At 35.8% G+C, this 22795-nt stretch overlaps 1 protein-coding gene across 1 annotated transcript in view; it reads left to right on the top strand.

Moving 5' to 3' along the window:
- LOC103812144 (transmembrane and TPR repeat-containing protein 2) overlaps positions 1-22795 on the top strand; it is a gene marked incomplete at its 5' end in the record, with an annotated part of 66545 nt that overhangs the window by 43543 nt on the left and 207 nt on the right. Inside the window, 2 exons of the mRNA XM_009085154.1 lie at positions 4013-4076; positions 19000-19007. Coding sequence (XP_009083402.1) covers positions 4013-4076; positions 19000-19007 — 72 coding nt within the window. The remainder of the gene's footprint in view (positions 1-4012; positions 4077-18999; positions 19008-22795) is intronic.

A 22795-nucleotide genomic window follows, 5' to 3' on the forward strand; every position in this document is an offset into this window, starting at 1 on the left:
TTGCAGTATTTGCAATGCTCTTGCTTACAGAGTTTGAAGTCTTTCAGAAAAGCTGGATACATTTTCATGGGATGCAGTGAAGCATGTGTTTAAAATGCCATATGGTGTCTGTAGCTTCAGTGACTGAGTATTAGCAAGTGCTAAGTTTCACTTTGTAGTTGTATACTAGGTGACCTACTATGAGCTTGGTTTCCTGTGTTCTATAGGATGATTATGTTTAGAATGAGGGATGGCAGTGTGCTGACAACACCATACTAATCAGAAACAGGAAAAGAGCTTCATGTTGTCTCCAAATGAAAACAAACTTAGGAAGAAGATCTATTTGCTTGAAAACACGTTTTGTAGGAATAATTCGTTTTTTCACACTTCTGTAAGTGGGTTGTTCTGGGAAACCTTCATACCACATTAAGTTATAGCATGTCTATTGGCTATTTGAAATCAGAAGTGTAAATTAGAGCAACACTACATGACATCATCTTTGTTTTTCAGTGAATTTCTGCATGAGTATTTTGGCTCTCCAGAATACACAGACCAAACATGGAACATAGTTGCTGACACAGTCTCATAAGTGCAACTTCACCCTATCTGATTTTCTGAACAGATTATATCCATTCTTTAATTACTGTCCATGTGCTTAAATATATATATATATATGTATGGCTAAGCATATAGTTTATGTAGATATTTTAAATTAAAAATGTGGATGAAGGGTTACGTGTGTGAAACTTGAATATGATTTTGTTGTAACACAGAAAGGTCCATTGAGAATACCAGGTATCAGTATTCAGTATTTTAAAACAGGAATCTCTGAAGAAAACATCTTTGTAGCTGAGCTGCCATCCATGATTTCATTGTGAAAATAATCAACAATCTGAAGCCTTGTACCAAACCACAGACAGGTTAAAACTACCCCTTTCCCACTCACATATTTATGTATCTAAACCAGTCAGCATTGGTGGTGTTTGTCTCTTAAAGCAATATTTTTTTCCAGTCATCAACATAAAGATTCAAAATTAATGTAAACTGATTGTAACTAAGAATCTAAGAATCTAAGTGATGTGTTGTCAAGCACATTTATGAGGCGTCACTGGCAGTCAGCTGGTACTAAATACAGGAAACTGGCTGGTCTGGAGTCTCAGGTTAAGAGATACAAGAGAATAAAAAAAGGAAACATTTTTGTCACTTAAAATAAGATTGAATTATAGTTGTTAATTGGGGGAATCAGATGTGTTTTCAAGGTCAGTCCTCATGAAAAGATTTAGGATAGAAGGTGAACAATGTAAAGGACTCTGTCTTCTGAACTTCTCTTTGCTTCTTTTCATAGAATCATAGAATCAGCCAGGTTGGAAAAGACCTCCAAGATCATCAAGTCCAACCCTACCATGGTTACTAGACCATGGCACTAAGTGCCACATCCAGACTCATCCTAAAAACCTCCAGGGATGGTGAAGCCACCACCTCTCCAGGTAGCCCATTCCAATGCCTGATCACTGTCTCTGTAAAAAAAAAAATAAATCTCTTCCTAAATCCAACCTAAACCTTCCTGGCAGAGCTTGAGTCTGTGCCCTCTTGTCCTACTGCTCATTGTCTAGGAGAAGAGACCAACGCCCTCCTGACTCCAACCATCTTTCAGGTAATTGTAGAGGGTGATAAGGTCTCCCCTGAGCCTCATCTTCTCCAGGCTAAACACCCCCAGCTCCCTCAGCCTCTCCTCATGGCACTTACCATCCTGGTTACTCTTCCTTTCTGTTTTATTATAAACTTTTTTTCTAATATTTCACTTTAATATGAATTATATTACCTTTAGTAGTGTCCTTCCATTGTCTGATGTTTATCCAGAGCTCTTCACTGCTCAGTGTCATAGGGTTACTGCAATTTCCTACCTCTGTGCCTTTAAGTTTTTTCAAGGGAAAATCACTTCAGGGCTTAACAAAATGAATTTCTAGCTTAGATTTGCAGTGAAAATGAGAACCAGAATTCTGCAACATCTTAACTAAGGGAACAGTTGCTGAATGCTCCAAAAATGGAACTGGTGTTTTCCTGACTGGATTAGTGTGTTGTGCATACATTCCTATAAACTGTTTCTAATGGAGAACTATACATTCAAACTGATTTCAATTTAGTGATTAATGATCAATGTTTCAAGATGTAGACGTAGGAGGAAAGCCAGCCATGTATTTCCACTGGTCTAAAAGGGGGCAGGATTTTAACATGTTCACATTCACATGCCAACAACACCATTTGGAGGTAAAGTGTACTGTTTGTGTTTGCCTCCTGGGTAAGGTACCTTATTTATTGTATGTTATTTCACCACCTTCAGAAATGCTTTGTGTCTTGACAGTTTTGTGCAAATAGGGAAAAAATGCTCTGTGACCTGTTTCATTTTATAGTGCCTTGTAAATCCTCAAATTTGTATGTGTAAGATTTTTTTCCCAGTCATTTCAAGTGCTACTAATGCCCAGCAGGAGTGATTCAGAAGCAGGTTGAATGAGTGGTTTTGGACGTTCAGTCATTTCTAACCACTGCAACCACTGAGTCAGTGATACGAGTGCAAAGTAATGTAAAACAGTTAACAGGTATAAATCAAGTTCTACTTAGCAAATTGTTAGTCAGGAAGTGGTTTCAGCTTCTACAGGAATTATGTGAGAAACTTCAAAGGGATTATTCTTCCCCCCTTTCTCCTCCCAAGACCAATAGTTGTCAAAATGTGTTGATTTGGATTAATTGCCTATCATGTATTATGTGGCTAATGTTTAAAATTTAAGTGGATAGGAACATGAAATTAGAACACAATTTGATCACTGATTAACAAAGCATGTAAAGGCTCATGTAATGAAGGAGCTAAAATCTCCAGATACAAATGCTCAGTTGATTGATACTCTTTGAACTTGTAACTTTTCTCAAAAGGAGAAGCAAAAAAAAATAAAATCAAACAGCCAGCCCTACTCAGTGTTATCCTTGTTTTCTGATTTTTCCCTATTGTATCACAGAAATCAGCTGTAATCACATAAAAAAACCCCACAAATATACTGAAAATATCCAGTCCTAATTTTTCTATGAAAGGACTTAACTCTTCATAGAAGAAAAAAAGCAAATAATTTTAGCAGAAGATGTGTAGCCTGCCTGAGAATTCTGCGTGGTTGTTCTTACATATTTGCCATCTTTCTCATGACACATATGTGATCAATGGAGATTCTTTGGGCCAGTAGACAAAAGGGAGGGAAATTAACGAAGTGGAGACAAAAGGAGAAGAGAGGAATTTGAAAGAAGCGATAAAAAGGGCCTGTTGAGACAAAAATGTGTTTGGATTTCTTTGGCAACATACTGCATTTTCATTTGAGGACATAAAACTAAAAACTCAGGAGCAGAATAAAATGTCTATCTTGTCCATATTAGTAAGAAGAAAAAGAGATGATAGTGCCTCACATACCCAGAAACTCGCCTCATTCTCCTGATATATGAGATCCAAGTTTAAATTCCCACCCAGACCGATGTGAATAAATGCTGAAATTTGGATCTCTTTTCTGAATGAATTCTGTCAATCATGGAAGTCTAGTTTTCAGAAATCTTTGTATTTGATGACTTTTTTTTTGCTTTGGTGGTTTTTGAGAGGCACAAAGTGAGAAACCAAATTACTGTATAATCTGCAGTTTCAGAATTTAAAGTATGTCTGATAACAAACAAAGAGCCAGATTTTCCTCTGGTGGACAGTGGTACATCTCTTGTTTTGCCTCAGATGAGTTTTCAGCCTTCTGCATTTCTTTCCAGTGTGTACTAATCATTTCAGAACTATAAAGAAAATAAGTAAGGCAGAGAGGATTTGTGCTAATGGACATTCTGAACTATAAGAAGACATTTAGATTTACATTTTTTTTGCATGTTAGGGTAATATCTTAAACAGGAGGGAGTAGTTGCAGTATTTTGGTTTTAGCTATGCTTCTGTAGGTATGGTTTCTTTTTAAACCCCAGGAAAATGAGGTGTAACTATGTTGCTTTCTTTCTGTCATGATAGACAAGCCAGTCTTAATGAAGAGGCCGAAAAGTATTATGAAATGGCAGCAGGATTGAGACCTAATGTAAGTACCTTCTTAATGATGTCCATTACTTAAGTTGATGAACGTGCTATGGTACTGAACCCTTTGTGTCGAGGACAACTTCCTTGCTGGAGCATTTGGTGTCTCAGCCTGTGTTACAGATGTACTTTTAATGTTTAATTATTGGGTAGTCAGATGAAGCTATTCATTTGTCAAACCAATCACTATACTTTCAAGTTGCCTCTGTAAAGTGTTCTAGCAATAAGTCTTACATAGCTAGCATACTTGGAAAAGACTTCTAGGTTTATATTTATTCATCTACCTTTAAATGTGTTAAGTTTGGAAAGCTTTTCTGATTCCATCTGTTTTCACTAGTAAAAGACAATGAAAGGCTATTTTGTGATCCACTGTTTAAGGCATTTTAAATAATACATTTTTCTCTGTCATGAACTTCTGGCAAACATTGTTGTTCAAAAAACTTAAAGATAATTTTCCCTCAGAGGTATTTATCTCTGAGGTAGTTGTATATTGGCAAAGAAATACTTTATTCTTTGAAACAGAACTATGTAGAGTATGTGACAGATGCTTTTTAAAAAGGAAAGCTTGTTTCCAATTTTATTGCATCTGGAAGTAAAGAAATAAAATATTTTTTACTTACCTTTTTTACTCAATGTTATATTTCTTTTCAATTCGCTTCACATTTTGGGGAAAAATTCAGGGATGTAAATGGGGAAGAATTTATTTTAAATACATTACATTTTGTTTATGCAATAAATCAAATCTAGCAAAATTTCTGTCACAGAAGTCTATAGTGCCAAATTTGAGAGTACAAAGTTAGCAAATTTGGTTTAAAAGATAAATTAAAAATATGGACTTAAAACAAAAGAGTTTTCAGACCTAAAAATCAAAAGCAGCACCAGCTAAAACTCAAAACAAGCTGACAAAATATAATTGTAAAAAAGCCCAAAATAACTTACTCATATGAAATGCTGGACTTTCATGCAATCATGCCATTCTTAAAAAACTCTCAAAAAATGATGTCATTAATTCATACTATGTGAAATGACAATATAGACTTTGTGACTCCTTTTGCTTTCAGATTCCAGACTTTTTGTTTTGTTGGGGTTTTTTGTTTTTGTTTTCTGAGTGGATACTTTAATGTTGAAAGGATTCTATCAGCTGTCTGCAAATTGGTACAATTCCTCTTTTCTTTTCTGTGGTTCATTGTATGCTCAAAATGTTGCGCAGAAACTTTTTTATAAGTTTATTATGTATAACCATACATGAGTATGATACGTGTGAGGTTCCTCAGAGAGCTTTGAAGGTAGGTGAGAGCTTCTAGCTCATGGCAATGGTACTGTGAAGGTTAGGTATTTCTATTTGTTGGTGACAAGCTTTACGTGTTAAGATCCAAGTATCCTCTTTGTAGGGTAAGATTATCAAAACTGTTTATTATAGAAAACTTTCTTCTAACTTTGATTAGTACAAGTGAAGACCCAGTAGGCACAGCCTGAAACAAAATTCAAATTTCTACTTTCTTGCATCTGTTTCTTTACAAATTTAACATATTGTATAATATCTGTAATATCACTGCTGTAAAATACCATCCTTAGTAGCAATAAGAGATGTTAGTAATAGTACAAACTCAATCTTTTACTGATTGTTGGTGAATTTATATGATCGCTGAGCTTCCATGACACAATTTGTTCTCAGTATTCTCTTTGTTTTCCTTTTGAATCCCTTTCTTTGGTTTCTCAATCATTCCTGTTGCTTTTGGAATGAAGCAATATTCATGCACAACACTTACTCACCTGCTCCCTAATGTATAAGCCCTTTGGATCCAGAAGCTGTTCTGCTGAGCTTTTCTACAACCATGTACAGTTTAAATGGCCATCTGAGATATGACTTCCAGAGCTACTTAGCTGGTTATTTCAGTGGGTTTTTTTCCAGACAGTAGTCTCCACTCCTGCATTTGTCTCCTAGGCAAGCCTTTTATTTCAGTGTCTCCAAAGTGGGGAGCAATGAGCAACCAATATGCCTGCATGTCTGAGTCACTTTCTCATTCATCTAATCCACTTCTATAAAAGTTGTGACTAAGGAGGCTAAAAACATTGCCAGAAACACAGTATTCAGTTACAGAAAAAGCGGCTTCTCTGAAACATGCAAACTATTGTTTTTAAGAAAGGAAGCATAAAAAGATTTTATTTTTGTAATATTGGGGGTGATTCATTCTTCATTGAACTAATTCTGAGAGGACTGAAAACACAACTTGTTTTTTCCATTAAAAGCCCTATTACAATGAGTAAAGTACTTGCGACAAAAATATACTCAGTAAAGGAACAACTGAATACAGCACAGATGTGTTAAAATGTATATCCACATCCTGAATGCCATCTTTGCTTTCTGATGCACATTCTTTCTGCAGAGTGTAAAAGAATTAAAACACTGTGGTACCATGGCAGCACCAGCTGAAAAGGAGCTTGGGTGCAAATTTAAAACGTCTGGCTGTATTGTTAGAGATACAGACCTAGCTGTTCTCTTAATATTGTTCATGATTGGCCTTCTTTGCGATAGGTGTGTATTCATCCTCCAGGAAAGTAATTTCCAGGCAAATTTCAGAAGAGCAGTATTTTCTGTAGAACACACTGCTTCTGCAGAGATGGGAATAATTTGTCCCAAACTTTACTGAAGTAGCAAACATTCTTAAGTTTATATCTATTTCCAAATAGACTTCACAGAGTTGACTTCCCCCAGACAGCCAAGAGGGAGAGAGAAATCCAGGAAGCAGTTCAGAAAATGAATCTACTTTTATTTGCTATGAATAATTTCTTATGAGACTCTTTTCTTCCTTCAACTCTATAAGTAAGCTACAGAGACTAGCCTCCTTAGCCCCTTGATCTTCATGATTGCTTTCCAGAATATGCATGACTACATTGTGTTTACTATGCTGAAAACAAAAAAAAATTAAAGCCTTCTCAGTGAGAAATACATATGAGTTTGTTCTAGCAATATTGGCATGAATACATTAATCACATTAGTCGAATTTTAACAAATTTGGTTGCATGAAGAAATGAAAGTGTAAGTTTCTTGGGCAGCAAGACATTTATACAGTAATTATTCTGACTGGGAGTATTGCTGAGGAAAATCTGTATTCAGAGATGATTTCTAGGTGCCCTACATACTGTAATGTTCACAAACCAGGAAATTGTTTTAACAAGTTGTTAGGCACTCTAAAATGTGAGCTTTAAGCTCGCTTTGTTGTGGAAAAATCAGTCATCCAGAAACTCTCTTTAAATTGACATTCTTTACAAGAGTGTGAGATATTGATTTAAGCTTCAGCCTTTATTCAACTTTTAAGACATCATGTAGTAGAGCTACATTTCTAATTTTTAAATTCTGAACTTGAAGCAGTCAATCTTTAAAAAGCTGCTCTAGAACCCCCACATATGGCCAATGGCTTTTGAGAAGAAAAGGCACTTTGAAGTGTAACCTCAAGAGTATTAAATGAAAGAGAGCTCACCAGAGCCTTAAGACTTTGAGCCACCACCTTGAGCTGATTGGCTTAGAAGCATTCCTCGAGGAGATGCCATGACCTGCAAGTCACTACCATCCCAACCATATATTAGTGCTGCTTGCAATCTGGAGCTCATGACAGCTTTAAGCCCCATGTCATCAGCACATTGTCAGAAACAGCTGTTTCCACTCTACCACTTCAAAAGGGCTTGATTAAATGTCTTACTATAACAACATACATAACGACACACAGAGAGAATGAGGGGGAAAGGAGAAATGTACCTATAAGCAAAATAAATACAATTTCCACTAGATGGTTTAATCATGATGTGGGGGACTAAACCATTTCTTGACTTGAAGGGTTTATGTAATCAGTTAACACAATATCATATTAAAAAGCAGTTTCTACAAGTGCTTCTTTTATTTTTTTACCTAATGCTGGAGTACAGATTTCATGGCAAGGTCTCCAGTCTTGCAATAAGCTCTACCTCAAACTGTCTTACTGGTGAAAGAAGAATGCTGAGGATTTCCACATAATTGACTGTAACTTTATAGCTACCTTAAAGATAACATGCTTTCAGTGCCTTCTTACGGAAGATGTTCTTAACATATGAGGTTTATTCACGTCAGGACCTTTAAAAATTAATACACTTTTGATAGCACATACATCTTTAAAAAAAAGTTCATGCTGCATTTTGTCTTGAAACATATGTAATCAAGATCTGCTTTATTATATACTTTTTTACTTAGATGTTTCTATGTCAGACTTTCCTACTTGATTTTCTCCTGAACATTCAGTAATTGTCTCATGTAGCTTTAGCAGGCTGGGAGTAATTGTGAGGGAAACAGCTTTGATGCATTTTGCCAGCTTTGTTAAAGACATGTCCTGTTATTGCCAGGGAGAATATTCATAAATTTTGTAAGGGTTTCTGCTGTGTTAATTCTGCTGCTGGTGGCAGTAACGGATGGATTAACAGCGATTCTTGCATTGTCTGTAGCCGATCCTCAATTGACAAAATCTGGCACTGCTCAACACTACATTGGATCCAATGTTATCCTCACACTGCTCCAGGGATACAGCAGGTCCTTCACCAGTAATGAATCTATTGCTCCTGCAGCTGTCTTGAGCAGGTCTACCTAGTCAGTGTTATCCAGTCTCAACTGGAATGGCTTGCTATTGTACTCCTGGTTTCTGAAGCATAGTATGGATAATGCTGGCATAATTCTCCAGAGATGCAGTACATGTATGGTTTTTACACCATGTATTATTGCCCATAAAACATGACAATTTCCAGTTGAGAATCCTTGTTTTAAAATGTTCTTCTATCTGTTTCTTTGTTTATTCAAAATAATGAACACTTGGCAGTATTTTATCTTTATCTACTGGTGCCATGGAATGAGCTGTATTTTTAGGTAGTTAGCGTCCACGAGATTCACCTGTTCAGTTGTCTTCCATTACTTGTGTCTGCCTTTACTGAAAATAGAAAAGTGGGCCTTATGGAGCAGAAGGAGCTTCTGCTGACTGCCTGTCTGCTCTCTGAGGTGCTCCCAGCTTCTCCTGCGCTGTGACAGTTTCCTACTACTAGCACCAGCTGCTGCTAAGCCTTATATTGTGTAAGGCTTCCTCTCAAGTGTGGCAAATTTTCCATCTCAATAATATGAAAGGCTGTGGATTCCTTCCAGTGCAGCAGCACACTTGGCCTCCTGAAAATGCCTCTTTCCTTTTCTCCTGGTGAAGGTGTGAGGGATAAGAAAGCTTCAAAGGATCCAGTTCTTCCTCTCATCCTGCTAGACTGAACCAATTGTTATAAGGCATGCAGGGCTTTTAGGGGCTAAAAAGGGTATTGTAGCTTCCTAATGAGAAGATGGGCATGATTGATGTGAGCTGTATTTCCAGATGGCATGCTTTTAATAGTTTGACTTCAGACAGATACAGGGGTGGGAGGCTTAGACATGGATTGGCTCCACTGGGAGAGGAGATAGTGGAACACCCTTAGAGAAAAAGAGGGCATTGCTCTCAGAGAGCATATCAGATACCAAAAGGACAAGAGAGCACTTTCTTGGTTACTGTAAATTGGTTAGACTTACCCCATTGAAACGGCATTACAAAATGATTGAGATTTGATACAAGAATAGCTGTGACATTTTTCAGCCTGTGTAGCATAAGGGTGACCTAACCTAAAGGTTGTGCAGAATGGAGAAATTCAAGAAAATTAATATTAACTGAGTGCAAGCTTCCCTTCATTTCAGGCAGAAAGACTCTTAAATGTTTGCACAGAAATAGCAACACTTTTCCATGTTTATCCATACATGAAATGTCTCTGCCCCTTCTGAAGCAGGAAGCTCTTTTAAATCTAATTTGGACCCCAGTTCAATTTTCTTCTGTCGTTGTTTTGCTTTACCCCTTCCTTCTTGTCTTGGGTAAGTCCAAGTCAGATATGTTATTTCCCTCCAGCTATTTGGGAAAAACTGTTTATTCTTTGAACAAAAAATTGTCTTTCTATATTTGCAATGATATATGTTTCTGGCCCTCCTAAATATTTTAAAGACATTTTAGGTTTTGTTGTGCACAACTGTCAGCTTCAAGAGAGGCTTGTGTACAGGCTGTTGTTCTGAATCTAAAAGTATTCCTATTTCAGCAGAGATTAGTACATCCCACCGTAAAAAAGGCCCAGCAGACAAAACAAATAAAAAACCCCATATAGTGTTTTCCATCCCTGTGATCTCCATCAGGGGACAAAGAAAAAATACAGGCTATTGGAATGGGGATATTTACCTGTACTACTGAAGCACAATATCAGGATAAGTTGTATGATTTGAAAACCGATTTACTCAGCTGTGGAAAATGCTGAATTACCTTTGGGAAATACATAAGACTATTTATAGCTTTATCCCAGAAAACTCTATGTATTTTTCCTCTGCACTGTAACAGCTCTGTAAAAGCAAAGACTGAATGTGCTTTTGGGAGATTATGGAATACTTAAATCTAGTTCAAGACATTGTGATCCATCTTTGTGTAAGATGCAGAGGAGAAAGCTGGAAATCATGTCATTACAGTTCTCAACTTCACTTTGTGAGAGATTATGGAGAGTTCATTTGTACTCTTCTGATTTTACAAGCAGTTAAACGCACAAATATCTGAGATCGATTGGCTCAGTGTAATTTGTGAGCTCTGGAATTGAATTAAAATGCCTTTAAGTTGCTGCTTATTTCCCATCTGGAATAATTTGTTGTACATTGATATTCTAATCAATACATAACTATTTTGTCTGTGCAAGTTCTGAATGACTGAAATGAAAATACATTTGAGTTTTTTCTGCTGATGTTGATACTGCACCACAGTAACACCACTGACTTGTTTAGAGTTGCTTCTGTTTCTCCTGGATGTGAGAGGTAAATTGGATTCTGTAGGTTTCAAGTGAAATTATGAAGCAGCTTTGACCTCTTCTTAGCTTAAGTTTTTGCAAACAGTAAGCTGTGCACCCAAAAATTCTTGACAAAGTAAGCCAGAAACTCATTGTCATGGTAATTTGGACATTTGTATTTAAGGACTTACATGAATTTAGTAAGCACTCTTGAACACAGTAATTTAAGGTGATGGTAACCTTAGTTTGGAACTGGGACATTACTGTCAAATCAACATTTACCTCGACAAAGGATTGCTAAGTTTTCTTGCCATTTGAAAAGAATGAAATGAACTGAAATAAAAAAATTGCTGTTAAAAATGTAATTTAATTTTTAACTATGAAAATATATACAAATTTCCCATAAATATTAGTCCTTCTACAGTCTAATTAGTGGCATAATGTATTTTCCAAGTCATTCATCTTCATGTGCTCTGAAATGTATAGACATGCTTTTATTTAATGAGGGAACAAATGGTGGAAATAGGCAACTGTATACTAACTCCTCTTTTCTAATTTTATTAATGTATAGAACTTGATTAAATAGTCAATTACTCTTACTGTCAAAACAAATGTTGTGCTAAGCATGTAATTTGAGGGAAAGAAACTCTCTGATAATTCATGCACTATTCACTTAGCACATAGGTCATATCAGATTTTCAATATGTCTGATGGCAATCTCTTGTGCGTCTTGGTGCTGCTAATAAAGTCTTTTCTTCACAAAAATAAAGCCCAAACAACCCAGAGTATTTTGGTTTATGCATCCATTTTCCATTGTTGGCTCTGTTGCCCACAGTGTGCAAGATGTTTATGCGACTAAATGTCCTAAAAGAAAAAGGCCATGTTTTCACAAAAGTCATACATGTTTATTATTAGGTCAGTGATGCTTCCTAAGAAGTTAATCATTCAAGTATTAATGTATAGATTCTGTTTTCTCTCCAGGTACCTGCCAATGTTCTTCTGATACCATTAGATGGTTGTAATTTTTCATGGGTAGCTCATAGGTTCTCCAAAGGGAAGGCATTCTCATACCAAATAATACTTGAGTTATTTTATGGTCAAGACCTTACTCAGAAATTTTGTAGGACTGCACCTCAGTTAACCTGAATGGAAATCTTGGTGTCCACACTTTTTTTTTTTTATTTGTATTTTAATTCTGGACATCTGAAGTCTTTATCTGTTATACAGATATGTTCAGTCCACCATCAGAATTACTTGAAGAAAAAAGGATGTAAGGCCTGCTAGGTCTGTCTCTTGGAGTGCAGATTTGTTTCATCTAGCAATTTAGTGTTTTTCATCCACATCTGAGTACACAGATATTTATTTTTTTTCTGTGCTTACTCTTCAAGTATGAAAATAACTGCACAACAGTTGTGTTTGTACTCAACTATGATGTCCATTTACAGAATAATGAAAAAAATAGTTTGGTGAAACTAATTAATAGGAAGTCACAGCCTAGGTTTGTAATACCGAGTTGAATAAAAGGAATCATTAAGCTTTGAGATGATGGGAGACAGTAGTTTTTAAAGTTGCTCTTTGCTGAAATTGTGGAAGTGAAGATGATGTATCATGGATATATCTATGCACTTGATTGTGATTCACAGTCTGATAGTAACATGGCAGAGGGTACTATGCTGCCTGCATCAGTTCCTGGAGAAAGCAAGATTGCCTTTGCCTTGTAAATGTAGTCCCTTGGTGTCAGTCAAAAATAAGGTGCTATGAAATAGAGAAGTAGATTAGCATTTGAGAAATTAAACCATCTGTTTGAACTCAATTAAAAGAGAATCTTGCAAGGTTTTTTCCTAATAGAGTGTTCTAGTGCTGATTCTAGAAACAACGCAATGGATTTATCACACAGTTAGGACTGTTAAGAAAGAGGTTTTAATGCTCATTAAATAAACCCAGCAACAGTACATTATCATTAGGATGTTTTGCAATAAATAACTTCCCAATTTTCTTCCTAATCTATTGTTCTGATGTATTTCCCATTCTAGGAATGATTTTTAGCTGTGTGTTAATGTATCCTGTTAGATTATTTTCCCCCCCTCAAGTTCTGGAGATTTTGTGGGGTGAATGGTGGAGTCATTTGGTGGAGTTTTATTGTAACTCAGTAGTTTTACTTCATTGCTTCACATTCTGACTGTATTTTGATACACTTAAAATTATCAGACTTATTTTCTAGAATTTTTGAATGATCAATACATGATCATTAATTCTGCTTGAAATTTCTTTTCTGACAGCTGCATTGATGGAGTTTTTTGCTGATTAGTTCATAAGTTGGATGTTTTACCCATAATAGAGGAAGAAAATGCTCTCCAAACAGATATTATGGAAATTGCACAGGAGGCATACCTCTTGGTTTTGGGGGAAAAGTTAGCTTTAACATAAAGATGCTCTTAGGACCCAAAGTTAATTTCTGTAGGATCCTGTGATATCCATATAGAATGAGTGATATGTGTATTGAAAATTAAGGCAAAATAACCTGAACCATCAACTACAAAATTTCATAGTAATTCTACTGGCCCTGGATTATAGTTTGCTCCAGCCATGGAGGGTTTTTTTCTGGGACAGTTTGGAGCAAGCATCTGGTTTCACTGACTAATTTCTGACATTGAATTTCAGATACTGGAACTGAACTTTGCTCTCTTGATGCTAGTCCTGCAAATATTGTCCTCTTGTGCCCTCAGAAATATTTGAACCCTTTAAAACAAAAAGGAAAATATTATTCAAAGTGTTGCATCATTTCTTAAAACTTAGTTTGAAGAATACAGAAATCTTCTGTTCAATAAACAGCATTTATTAGCATATGCTGTCTCAAGTGCAGTCTTTTGCAGTAGGATGAGTAGGTCAACCACTGAACATGTCACAGTTCAGATGTGATAAATAAGGCTGCCCTAGCAGAAAGTAATTTTATTATTTTACAAATCACAACCTTGTAAAAGTCTAGTGAGCAATTAGTGACCAGTGGTCTTATTATTAGTGATCAAAAGGCCAAATTTTAGAAACTATAGCTTTGAAATTTTTAAGCTACAAGAATAAAAATTAAATCCTTGCACTTACTGTGGAAGTTAATAATTTTAATATGGACTGTGCATTTAATAGCTAAATACTGTATAGGGAACACCTGCAGGTTACCAGTTGCCAAAAAGTATGGCATAAATCTTTATGAATTGCACAGAACACTGTAATTCAGCATTTTGCAAAGGACCACTAGTATGTGCCTCTCTTCTCAGCTGCACTTGTAACTCTGTAGATAAACACCAAAGTAAAGGCAAGTGTGGGCCTACTTTTATTGCACTAGGTAACAAGCATGGAATTGATAGGAGCCAGAAGAAAAAGGATAAATGTGCAAGAAAGAAAAGATTGACATGCCAATACTTTAAGGTTTTCCATGTAGAAATTTCAGAAAAGAAAATATTTATGAGCAAGACTTTTTCAAGCATTTTCAGTAGTATCTACTCTGAAATGAAAGTGTAGTTCTTTAAATGGTAAGTTGTCTTGAGTTTTGCTACTTATTTACAAAGTTATATAGTTAGTTTTTATTTGCAACATTGACTTAGCAACATTTCCACATGCTAAAGTTGCATTTGTTGCAACATTTTTGGCCAGTTTGAAAATACCTTCAGACACTGTTGGTAAACAGTGTTATTTCCATATTACAGAAATTGTATCACTTCATGAGATAGGCATCAATTGTACTTTCCTGCCAGTGAAATTATTATCAGTAGAGGAATAATGACTGATCTTGTTGTCTAGGGAAAGTTAGCCCAAAGAAAGTCTGTCAATGGAGGGGCAGAATAAAGGCTAAAATTAATCCTAAAACAATTTAAATTCCTCAGAATGTCCTAGTGTTTTTCTTATTTCCTGTTTCTGTAATGCTCTAGTACCACACTTTGTCTGTGGGCTGTCTTAATAGTGATTGTGCATGATACAAGCCTTGAAAAAATTAGCTAAATGCTCGTTCTTTTTGCTCAGAGCAAGTACATCAAGTTGCATAATGGTTTACACAACGTGCCTGCAAGCAGTGCCTTATAACTGCAAATACCTAAATAGTTTGGGAAAACAAACAATGATACCAATATTAATCGATATCTCAAGTATTTAATTCAGCTGACCACACTTGTCAGCCAAAGGTGCAAAGCCTTCTTGGATACTTAACATTCATCTGAACATTTGAGTCAAAATACTGGAAATCTTGTGATTTTGATATTCCACTAATTAGAACTTCACTAAATTTTCAAGGCTAAAAATCAACACTACTTCTTTTTCAAATTTTGATTGTTGGCTGTTCTACTCAAAAATGGAAACTCTAATGTAATATGCTTCTTACAAGCATCTCAGAAAAATTATATGACCTTCTCTGTGTAGTGAGATATTTGTTTAATGTCTGGGCAGAAATAAACAGATGATGCATTCATTCTCAGCAGACATTTTTATTTTCCAATGACATTTTATTTGATTGAAAAAAATTGAACTTTTTTAATGCCAGTAGTGTGAGTATAATCATGATGATCTGTAAATTAGAGTTTTCTCTGAAGATTAGCCAGTTTTGAGTGTGTTAATATGGATGGCTATTCTAATCAACCCTCATGTGTGCTGCTGGATGAGGTAGATTATATTCATTTTTCTTTTAGTACTTTATATTTCTCATAAATTAAAAGTGGGCTTTATCTTTAGGTGGTAACAGAAAGCCCTTTGCTTTTCTGGTTTCCAGTGTTTAGAAAGAAAATACATGCAAAAATACATTTCCTCACAGATTGTTTGACATACTAAAAAACTTTTTCTTAATTGGACAAAGTTCTGTTACTGAAAGATTTTGAGCAATTTCTATTTGTCAGTATGATAGTACAGATGACATTTCTATTCATCAAGTTTCTCACTTGCTGAGAGTACAGACTTCCTAGCTAGCATGCAGCATACTTTTGTTAGATAAGGTATCACATGCTTTATAACAGAATCATAGCTATATGTTAGAATCATCAAATTGCAGACACTAGATCAAAGTTGGATTTCTATAAACAAAAATTAAGTAATTAGACTTTTTTTTTAAATGAGATCCTAAAGTGCTAGGAAAACTGGATAAGATTATCCTGTCCTATACTGATGACAACATTTGAGCTGGAAAGGAAAGAAGTTTAATTAGAAACACTTTGAGGTCTGGAAACATTGATTTTTTTTTTTTTTTTAATGTAACCACAATAAGAAATACTCATAGCATATGTTCCTCTTTAGCTTTTATTGTTGTAATACAAATATGTTATCTAAAAATGTCCATCGCATTTTCCATATAAACTGAGAGTGATTACTAGGAGATTTTTGAAGCATAAATCAAAGCAATTGATGCATGGCCACTGAGGACAAAAGTCTAGATACACAGAAATTACAAATGTAAGTACATTTTTGTGGGATGTTCTCAGCTGTTGGTATGATCTGCAGCCTTTAACAGTTATAACACATGTTTTTGTTAACTTGCTGATATGTAAACCAGTACACTCTGAACTTACATAAAGGCCAATGGTAGATAGCTTTTCAGCAGCAAGATGTAACATATATCCATGTATGCTTGTTTGGTTTTGGACAACTATGTTTTTAAAACACTGAGCAGTCTCAGAAGGTTAAGATGAATAAGATGTTGAGGAAAAAGTCTTCACTGGCTGGAGAACATTAATAGTAAAATGTCCCCTCTTGATGTGATAATTTGAGAAACAAAGTAGACTGCTTGATGCTTCCTTCCAAGTCTAGAACTCTTCCCTGACTCACAGCTGTGGGTTTCCTTAATGATGTCGATGTCTCAATCTACGAGCAAACTGAATAATTTCATGGTATACTTGTGAATGAAAACTCCCACATCTGTCACCCAGAAATAGAAAAAAAAAAGGTGAAAAATCCTTCCTTTACTTTTTAATTTCTTGTTTTAAATGTACATATCTTGTAGTGTGGAATTTAGACAGGATAGTCTCCAGTGTTTGAAAACACACGAGATTAGATGCATACAAACAATTTCCATGTATATTCTCCTTTCACCAGCCAGGTTAAAGTGTCATCTACTTTAAATGTCCAGATAAGAGTATCCAAACGTAAAAGAATTTAAAAAAATTATAAAAAAATGTGCATAACGAGAGTATCCAAACGTAAAAGAAAAAAAAATTATAAAAAAATGTGCATAACCTGATGTTTCTGTAAAATCTTCAGGTGTTAAGGTGACCAGGTATTAACTCGAGTTGTTAATAATAAGTAAGGTTGTTCGCTGTAAAATCTTCAGGTGTTAAGGTCACCAGGTATTAACTGGAGTTGTTAATAATAAGTAAGGTTGTTCTCTATCAGCATTAACAACATAGTACTCTTGAAGCTGATGACTGAATCCAAGGACCCACTCCCCTCTAGAGCCTAGTCTTGTTGTTAGTTAGTTTTATATAGCTGTTTATGTTACTCATTCTTAAGGTAATTAGGTAGGGGCACAGGCTCCCTTTGCAGCAGAGGTGTTTAGGTCCATTTCTGAGTAATGCAACAGTGGAAACTGATATTTAGGTCTGTTTCTGAGTAATGCAACAGTGGAAACTGCTCTTCACAATGTTTGTTCAAAGTAGTACTTTCAGAGTAAATGTTTTCCTCTCCATTTCCCCTCTTCGCTATTTAAACTGAAAGCTGTTGTTGACACAAAAGCATACTTAACAAAATTGTTCATGAGCAGACTTGCAATTTAAGTAATGTACTTAACTGTCATAGAGGAAAAGTTGCAGGCATTTTTCCATTTTAAGAGTTTGCAAAGATGCTTATTTTTTTGTTTGTTTGTTTTTCATCAGAACCAAATGTTTTGCTGTCTGGGCTGATGACACAGGATATCCCTCTCAACTCTGAATTTTAGGCTTTTTTATTCTGTCTGATCCATACTATGTTGCCATACATCCTGTCATCTTGTTCCAGAATGTTTTTTGCTTGAAGTTATCTGTTCCTAGACAATTTACTCTTGTTATCTTAGCCAACTGACTGGAGATCAGTGTCACAGTTGTGATTCATGTGCTGTTTGGAGCAAAATGCCAGACATAGCATATGCAAACTGCAGTTCTTAAAATGCCTTATAGAATAGAGAACCAGAGAGAAACATGAGTCTCTCTTTATAACTGGCACTTGATTCATCTGGTAACACTAGGTTGGTCCTATAAAAAGGTCTGCTTCCATGTGTCACTGCTGAATTTACCGTGTTGTCAATGACTCTGGAAAGTCAGATCCAGTTGGCAGCAATCATCTTGCAGCACATCCCTGCTTCTCCTCCTACCTTCTCTGCACACACCATGCTTTAATGTAGTATGCTTGGAGCAACTCCTTGGTCATGGTTTTTCTCAAAAGTTGTGAGATCTGTCAAAAGCAAGTGCCACCCCTGAAATTATTCTGTTGTCCACAGTTATCTTTAGCGATAAAAAAGGAGTTGTAGACATTTTGATTGCTTTAGAAAATACTGTGCTGTTACAGCAATAACATCAGTAGTAAAAGTTCAAGGGAAAATTCTTGCCATCACTGTAGGATAATAAAAAAGGCATGACAGCAGATTATCCCATGGTTACTGAGCAGATGAAACAGTCCACCATGCTTTTTTCTCATGCCTACAGCTAATACTCTGCTGTTTCACTGCTCGGTCATTCTACCACCTACAGGTCTTCAGTTATCAAAAAGAAACAGCTAAATTCTTCCCCCCTATTTAAGCAGATGTGCTGGGATGAAATAGTCACATGTGAACGATGTTTTGTGTCCTTTAAGTTTGGAGTTTACTCAACAGGAACCTGTAAAAGAAAAAGTGTCCTTAATTGCACTGTTTCAAAATGAAACACTGCCTCTGTGTTTCTGATGGGTTGGCCACGCTTATTGTAGTATTCATTAAACAGTCCTAGGGTTGTTTTGAAACATCTACAACATCACACACAGCATTAATTCATTAAGATCAAAATGGACTTTGGCAGCATCTTTTCAGTGTCCTTTAAAAATGGATAGGCAAGATGTAAATTGCACTTGTGATTCTACTGGAGTAAAACTTGCCATGATTTCCTTACAAGTACCCCAGCAGCAACAAAATGCACTTTGATCTCAGCATCTGCTGCCCTGACCTCTGTGGTGTTGAGCAGAGAAGACCATCTGTAAGTAGAGCTTTGAGGAATACAATTTCAAGTTTCCTTGCTTGTGTTTGCTCTGTTGTTTGTTCGTACTTGTCTGCCATGCAAAAGGTGTATTTGTGCTAGGTGAAGTGTTTGTGTATGTTTCTCTCTCCACAACTTAGGCCATGTAAGAGTAAAATTGTCTTCTGTTTGGGACTGTTCTTCTGATATGGCATTTGCAATATGTGGAGCCAGAGATGACAAATAAAGAAGCAGTTCATCTTCTGTGTCATTAAGATTTATTCTGGTTTTGAGTCCAATACAGTACATGATTACATTTGTGTTATCCCAAATTACTACTAAGAATTATTTTGAATTATTTGAAGATTCCATAGTTCTCTAATTTTAGAGAGGACTTTAATTTATGTTAAGATTTTTCCATGCCCCAATGCTCTCTTTTTATAGGGAAAGTTTGAAAGAATTTTCATCAATGTAAACCAAAAACACCTCTGGCAACTAAATGCATGCCTCGTGTTATTTTGTTATTCATTAACTACTCTGTTATTTGTCTCCCCTCTTCCCCACTAGCACCTCCCCTCACCACCCAAAAAACCACTAAGGAAACAAGCACACCGCGATAAAAATGCTAATAAAGGGAATAATTCCCAACAGACCATAAAAGACAGCATTTATAACCCTGATAGAAATGCCAGTCAGCTTTTTTTGATGTAAAGCATCTGTCTCCAAAAGGAAATGAAGGCATGCCTGTTTTTCCTTTCAAGTCTCTGAAGTAGTAGGTGGTGTCATTTGTTACACAGTGCTACAAGTCCCATGCTATTACACTGGTAGCTCCTGACTGCCTTTGTTAACATACTGGAAAGTTTTATCAGCTGTTTTTAATAAAAGACAATCTGTGTGAAGACAAACTATAGCAAATGTCTTTTGCTCTCTTATCCTCTGGCCATCCTTCATAGCTGTCAGAGAGCAATGGCACTGATGTATAATCTTGCAGACAAAGAAAATTCTTGTCACTGTTACAGCAAACCGTAGATATGGGGGTGACTGATACCCTAGAAAGTTAGGAAGCAGTCTTTCCAAAATCCTGCACACTTCCTCATCTGAAATGTGAAGGAGTTGGAATGACTTTTCAGTCCTGCCTGAAATGTGTTATCAGTTTGCATTTTCTATGGCTGCATTTGTTTAGAGCATTAATAGCCTAAAATTTGTTATGTCTCCAGGAAATCAGAAGTGATGTGTAGAAGTTGGAAAATTTCAGTTAAAAGGCATGCAATTTGTTCATTGTTCTTGATGCTTGCTCTTGTGAAATGATATCAAAAGAAAGACATGATGGCAGAAGAGGTTCTTAGCTAGGCATATAGTCTTAGATATATGATATTCTTTAGAGTACTTGATTAGTCCCATACACACACCAAGTTTTCAGGAGGGTATGGAGGAAATGGAGAGCAATTCTGGAAGCCATGTGAGACAGCTGTGTTACTTCCTGCACTATAAGTTTTGTGGATGCTTTAGAATTAGCCCTGAGCACATTTAAACATGTGTCTTTATTTATGAGTTTTTCTAAGTTTAAGGATTTTTAATCCGTATCCATTATAAGCTTTGTTTGGATGCAAACAAATGCAGAGTTATATTTCATGTGAGAAAATAGCTGTGTCAATAACTGTGCTCTTTAAGAAAGCAGTTTGATTCATTAATTCTCATTAGACAAATAAATAGCATGATAAGTGAGAATGTGACAATTCACTCAAATAATATGAGGTCTAAAATAAATGAATAAATGAAATGTGTGGATATTTAGACATCCGTATACAGTGGAGCTGATTTCCAATCATTCTTCACTTCAATAACATCAATTAGCACCCAGAACATCTGCAATTAAGTATATTATTCCCTTATAAAGTAGGGGGGTTTGTTTGATCTTTTTCTTTCTCTTGTGATTCTCATTAGAACAAAGTAACTGACTTAGGGGAGGCAAGAAAAATTAAATCTAAAAATAAAATCTTCAGATTCCACTGCATTAGCATTGTGATGTTTACAATAAGGAGAGCTGAACTAATTTTGTTATGCTTAATTTTGAAACTCTGGAAACCAGTTGTTCTGAGAATTTGGTGTGTTTCAGTTCTTTATGAGCTTTTGTGATTCTTACTTTAATAGTTGGAAAGAAGCAGGAAGAAAGCTGAAAAAAGATGAAATATTTATGGGATATAAAACTGTAGAATTAGCTGAATAACATTTCCACCAGAAAATTTAGTTTTTGAACACAAGAACGATGGAGGTTTTTTTCTTAAGCTTGATTTAAAAGGATAAGAGTAATGAGTTTAACTTGCTACTGGTGAGGTTTGGAACATAGGCAAGTCTTCCTTATCATAATGATTTTCTATTCTCTCATCAGTCTGGGAGACCAACTGTAGTGCATATTTTATTTGCCTTCTACCTACCATATTTTCATAGTTTGGGTTGGAAGGGGCCTTGAAGATCATCTACTTCCAACCCCCCTACCATGGGCAGTGACACCTTCCCATACCCCAGGTTGCTCAAAACTCCATCCAACCTGGCTTTGAACATTTCCAGAGATTGGGGGTTCCACAGTTTTCTGGGCAACCTGTTCCAGTGTCTAACCATTTTCCTGAAGTTATTGTCACTGAAGGGCTTCTAAAGCATACCAACACCCCCACACAGTAGTCTGAAGCTGATTTGCTATGTGACTTCACATTTGCAGTATAGCATTTTAATGAGAACACTGGTGAGTGATGGCTTGATACTTATCCTCTGAGACAAAACTATGTGACCTGGAAAGTGAGTATTTCTGAAGCTTGCTGGGACTTAGAGTGACCTGAGTGGGAGAACAGCAGTGAATTTGTGTGGTGCTTTTTCCCCTTTTTCTTTGAAATGCTAGGTACTGCTTTGGCAAATGCCTTTACTGCGCTCTCACTAGCATATGTGTACCTTTGGCACTTGACAAAATGTAGGTTAGAATGTTCTCTTCAGCTTCATAAAACTGCTTTTCTGCCCTTGCAATATTTGTTAACTATGGTGACCAGGCATGTTTAATTATGAAGAATGTATTATTTCAACATGGAATAATCTAAGGATGAAATATTAAAAACAATCCATTCCATCTTAGCTGAAGATGAAAAAACTGTTAGTAATATAAGAAGCTTGTAAATGGATGCTATGAAATTTTCACATCTTTGTTATTAAAATAGCATGTGTTTCCACCATTGTTAATTTTATTAAATCGTTCATTAAGAAATAATTGCCACAGCCTGAATCGAAATGGATCTCCTAGAACCCCTGAACATCCTTGGAATCTGGACAGATTGTATTTTCTACTAGTTATAATTAAGACAAAGAGAAGAAAGGGATAATTCCAATGCACTAACTGTTCCCAACGAATTTAAACTCTTTATTGGTAGTGTCTTTGATTAAAATTAAATTCCTTTCTTTAATCCACTCTTGATTACTTTAATTTTCTCTTGGAGCTTGTTCTATGCTGCTATTACCACATGTAAAGCTTATTGAGTTCTGTGTTTTCTCATTAGAGAGAGAAGTCTGCCTGTTGACACCAGAGCTTGACCTGTTTAAAGCACAAAGTATACAGTAGCCATTCAAAAACTTTTTCTTGTTATCTCTATTTGCTTAAATTACTAAATTGCTTCCATGAAAAGTCTCAAACATAAGGGAATAATTTGTTTAAGTGGAAGAAGATTGTCTAAAAGGAAAAATTGAAAATATTCTT

Source organism: Acanthisitta chloris, unplaced genomic scaffold (genome assembly GCF_000695815.1).
Source record: "Acanthisitta chloris isolate BGI_N310 unplaced genomic scaffold, ASM69581v1 scaffold1542, whole genome shotgun sequence".
Classification (NCBI taxonomy): Eukaryota; Metazoa; Chordata; class Aves; order Passeriformes; family Acanthisittidae; genus Acanthisitta; species Acanthisitta chloris.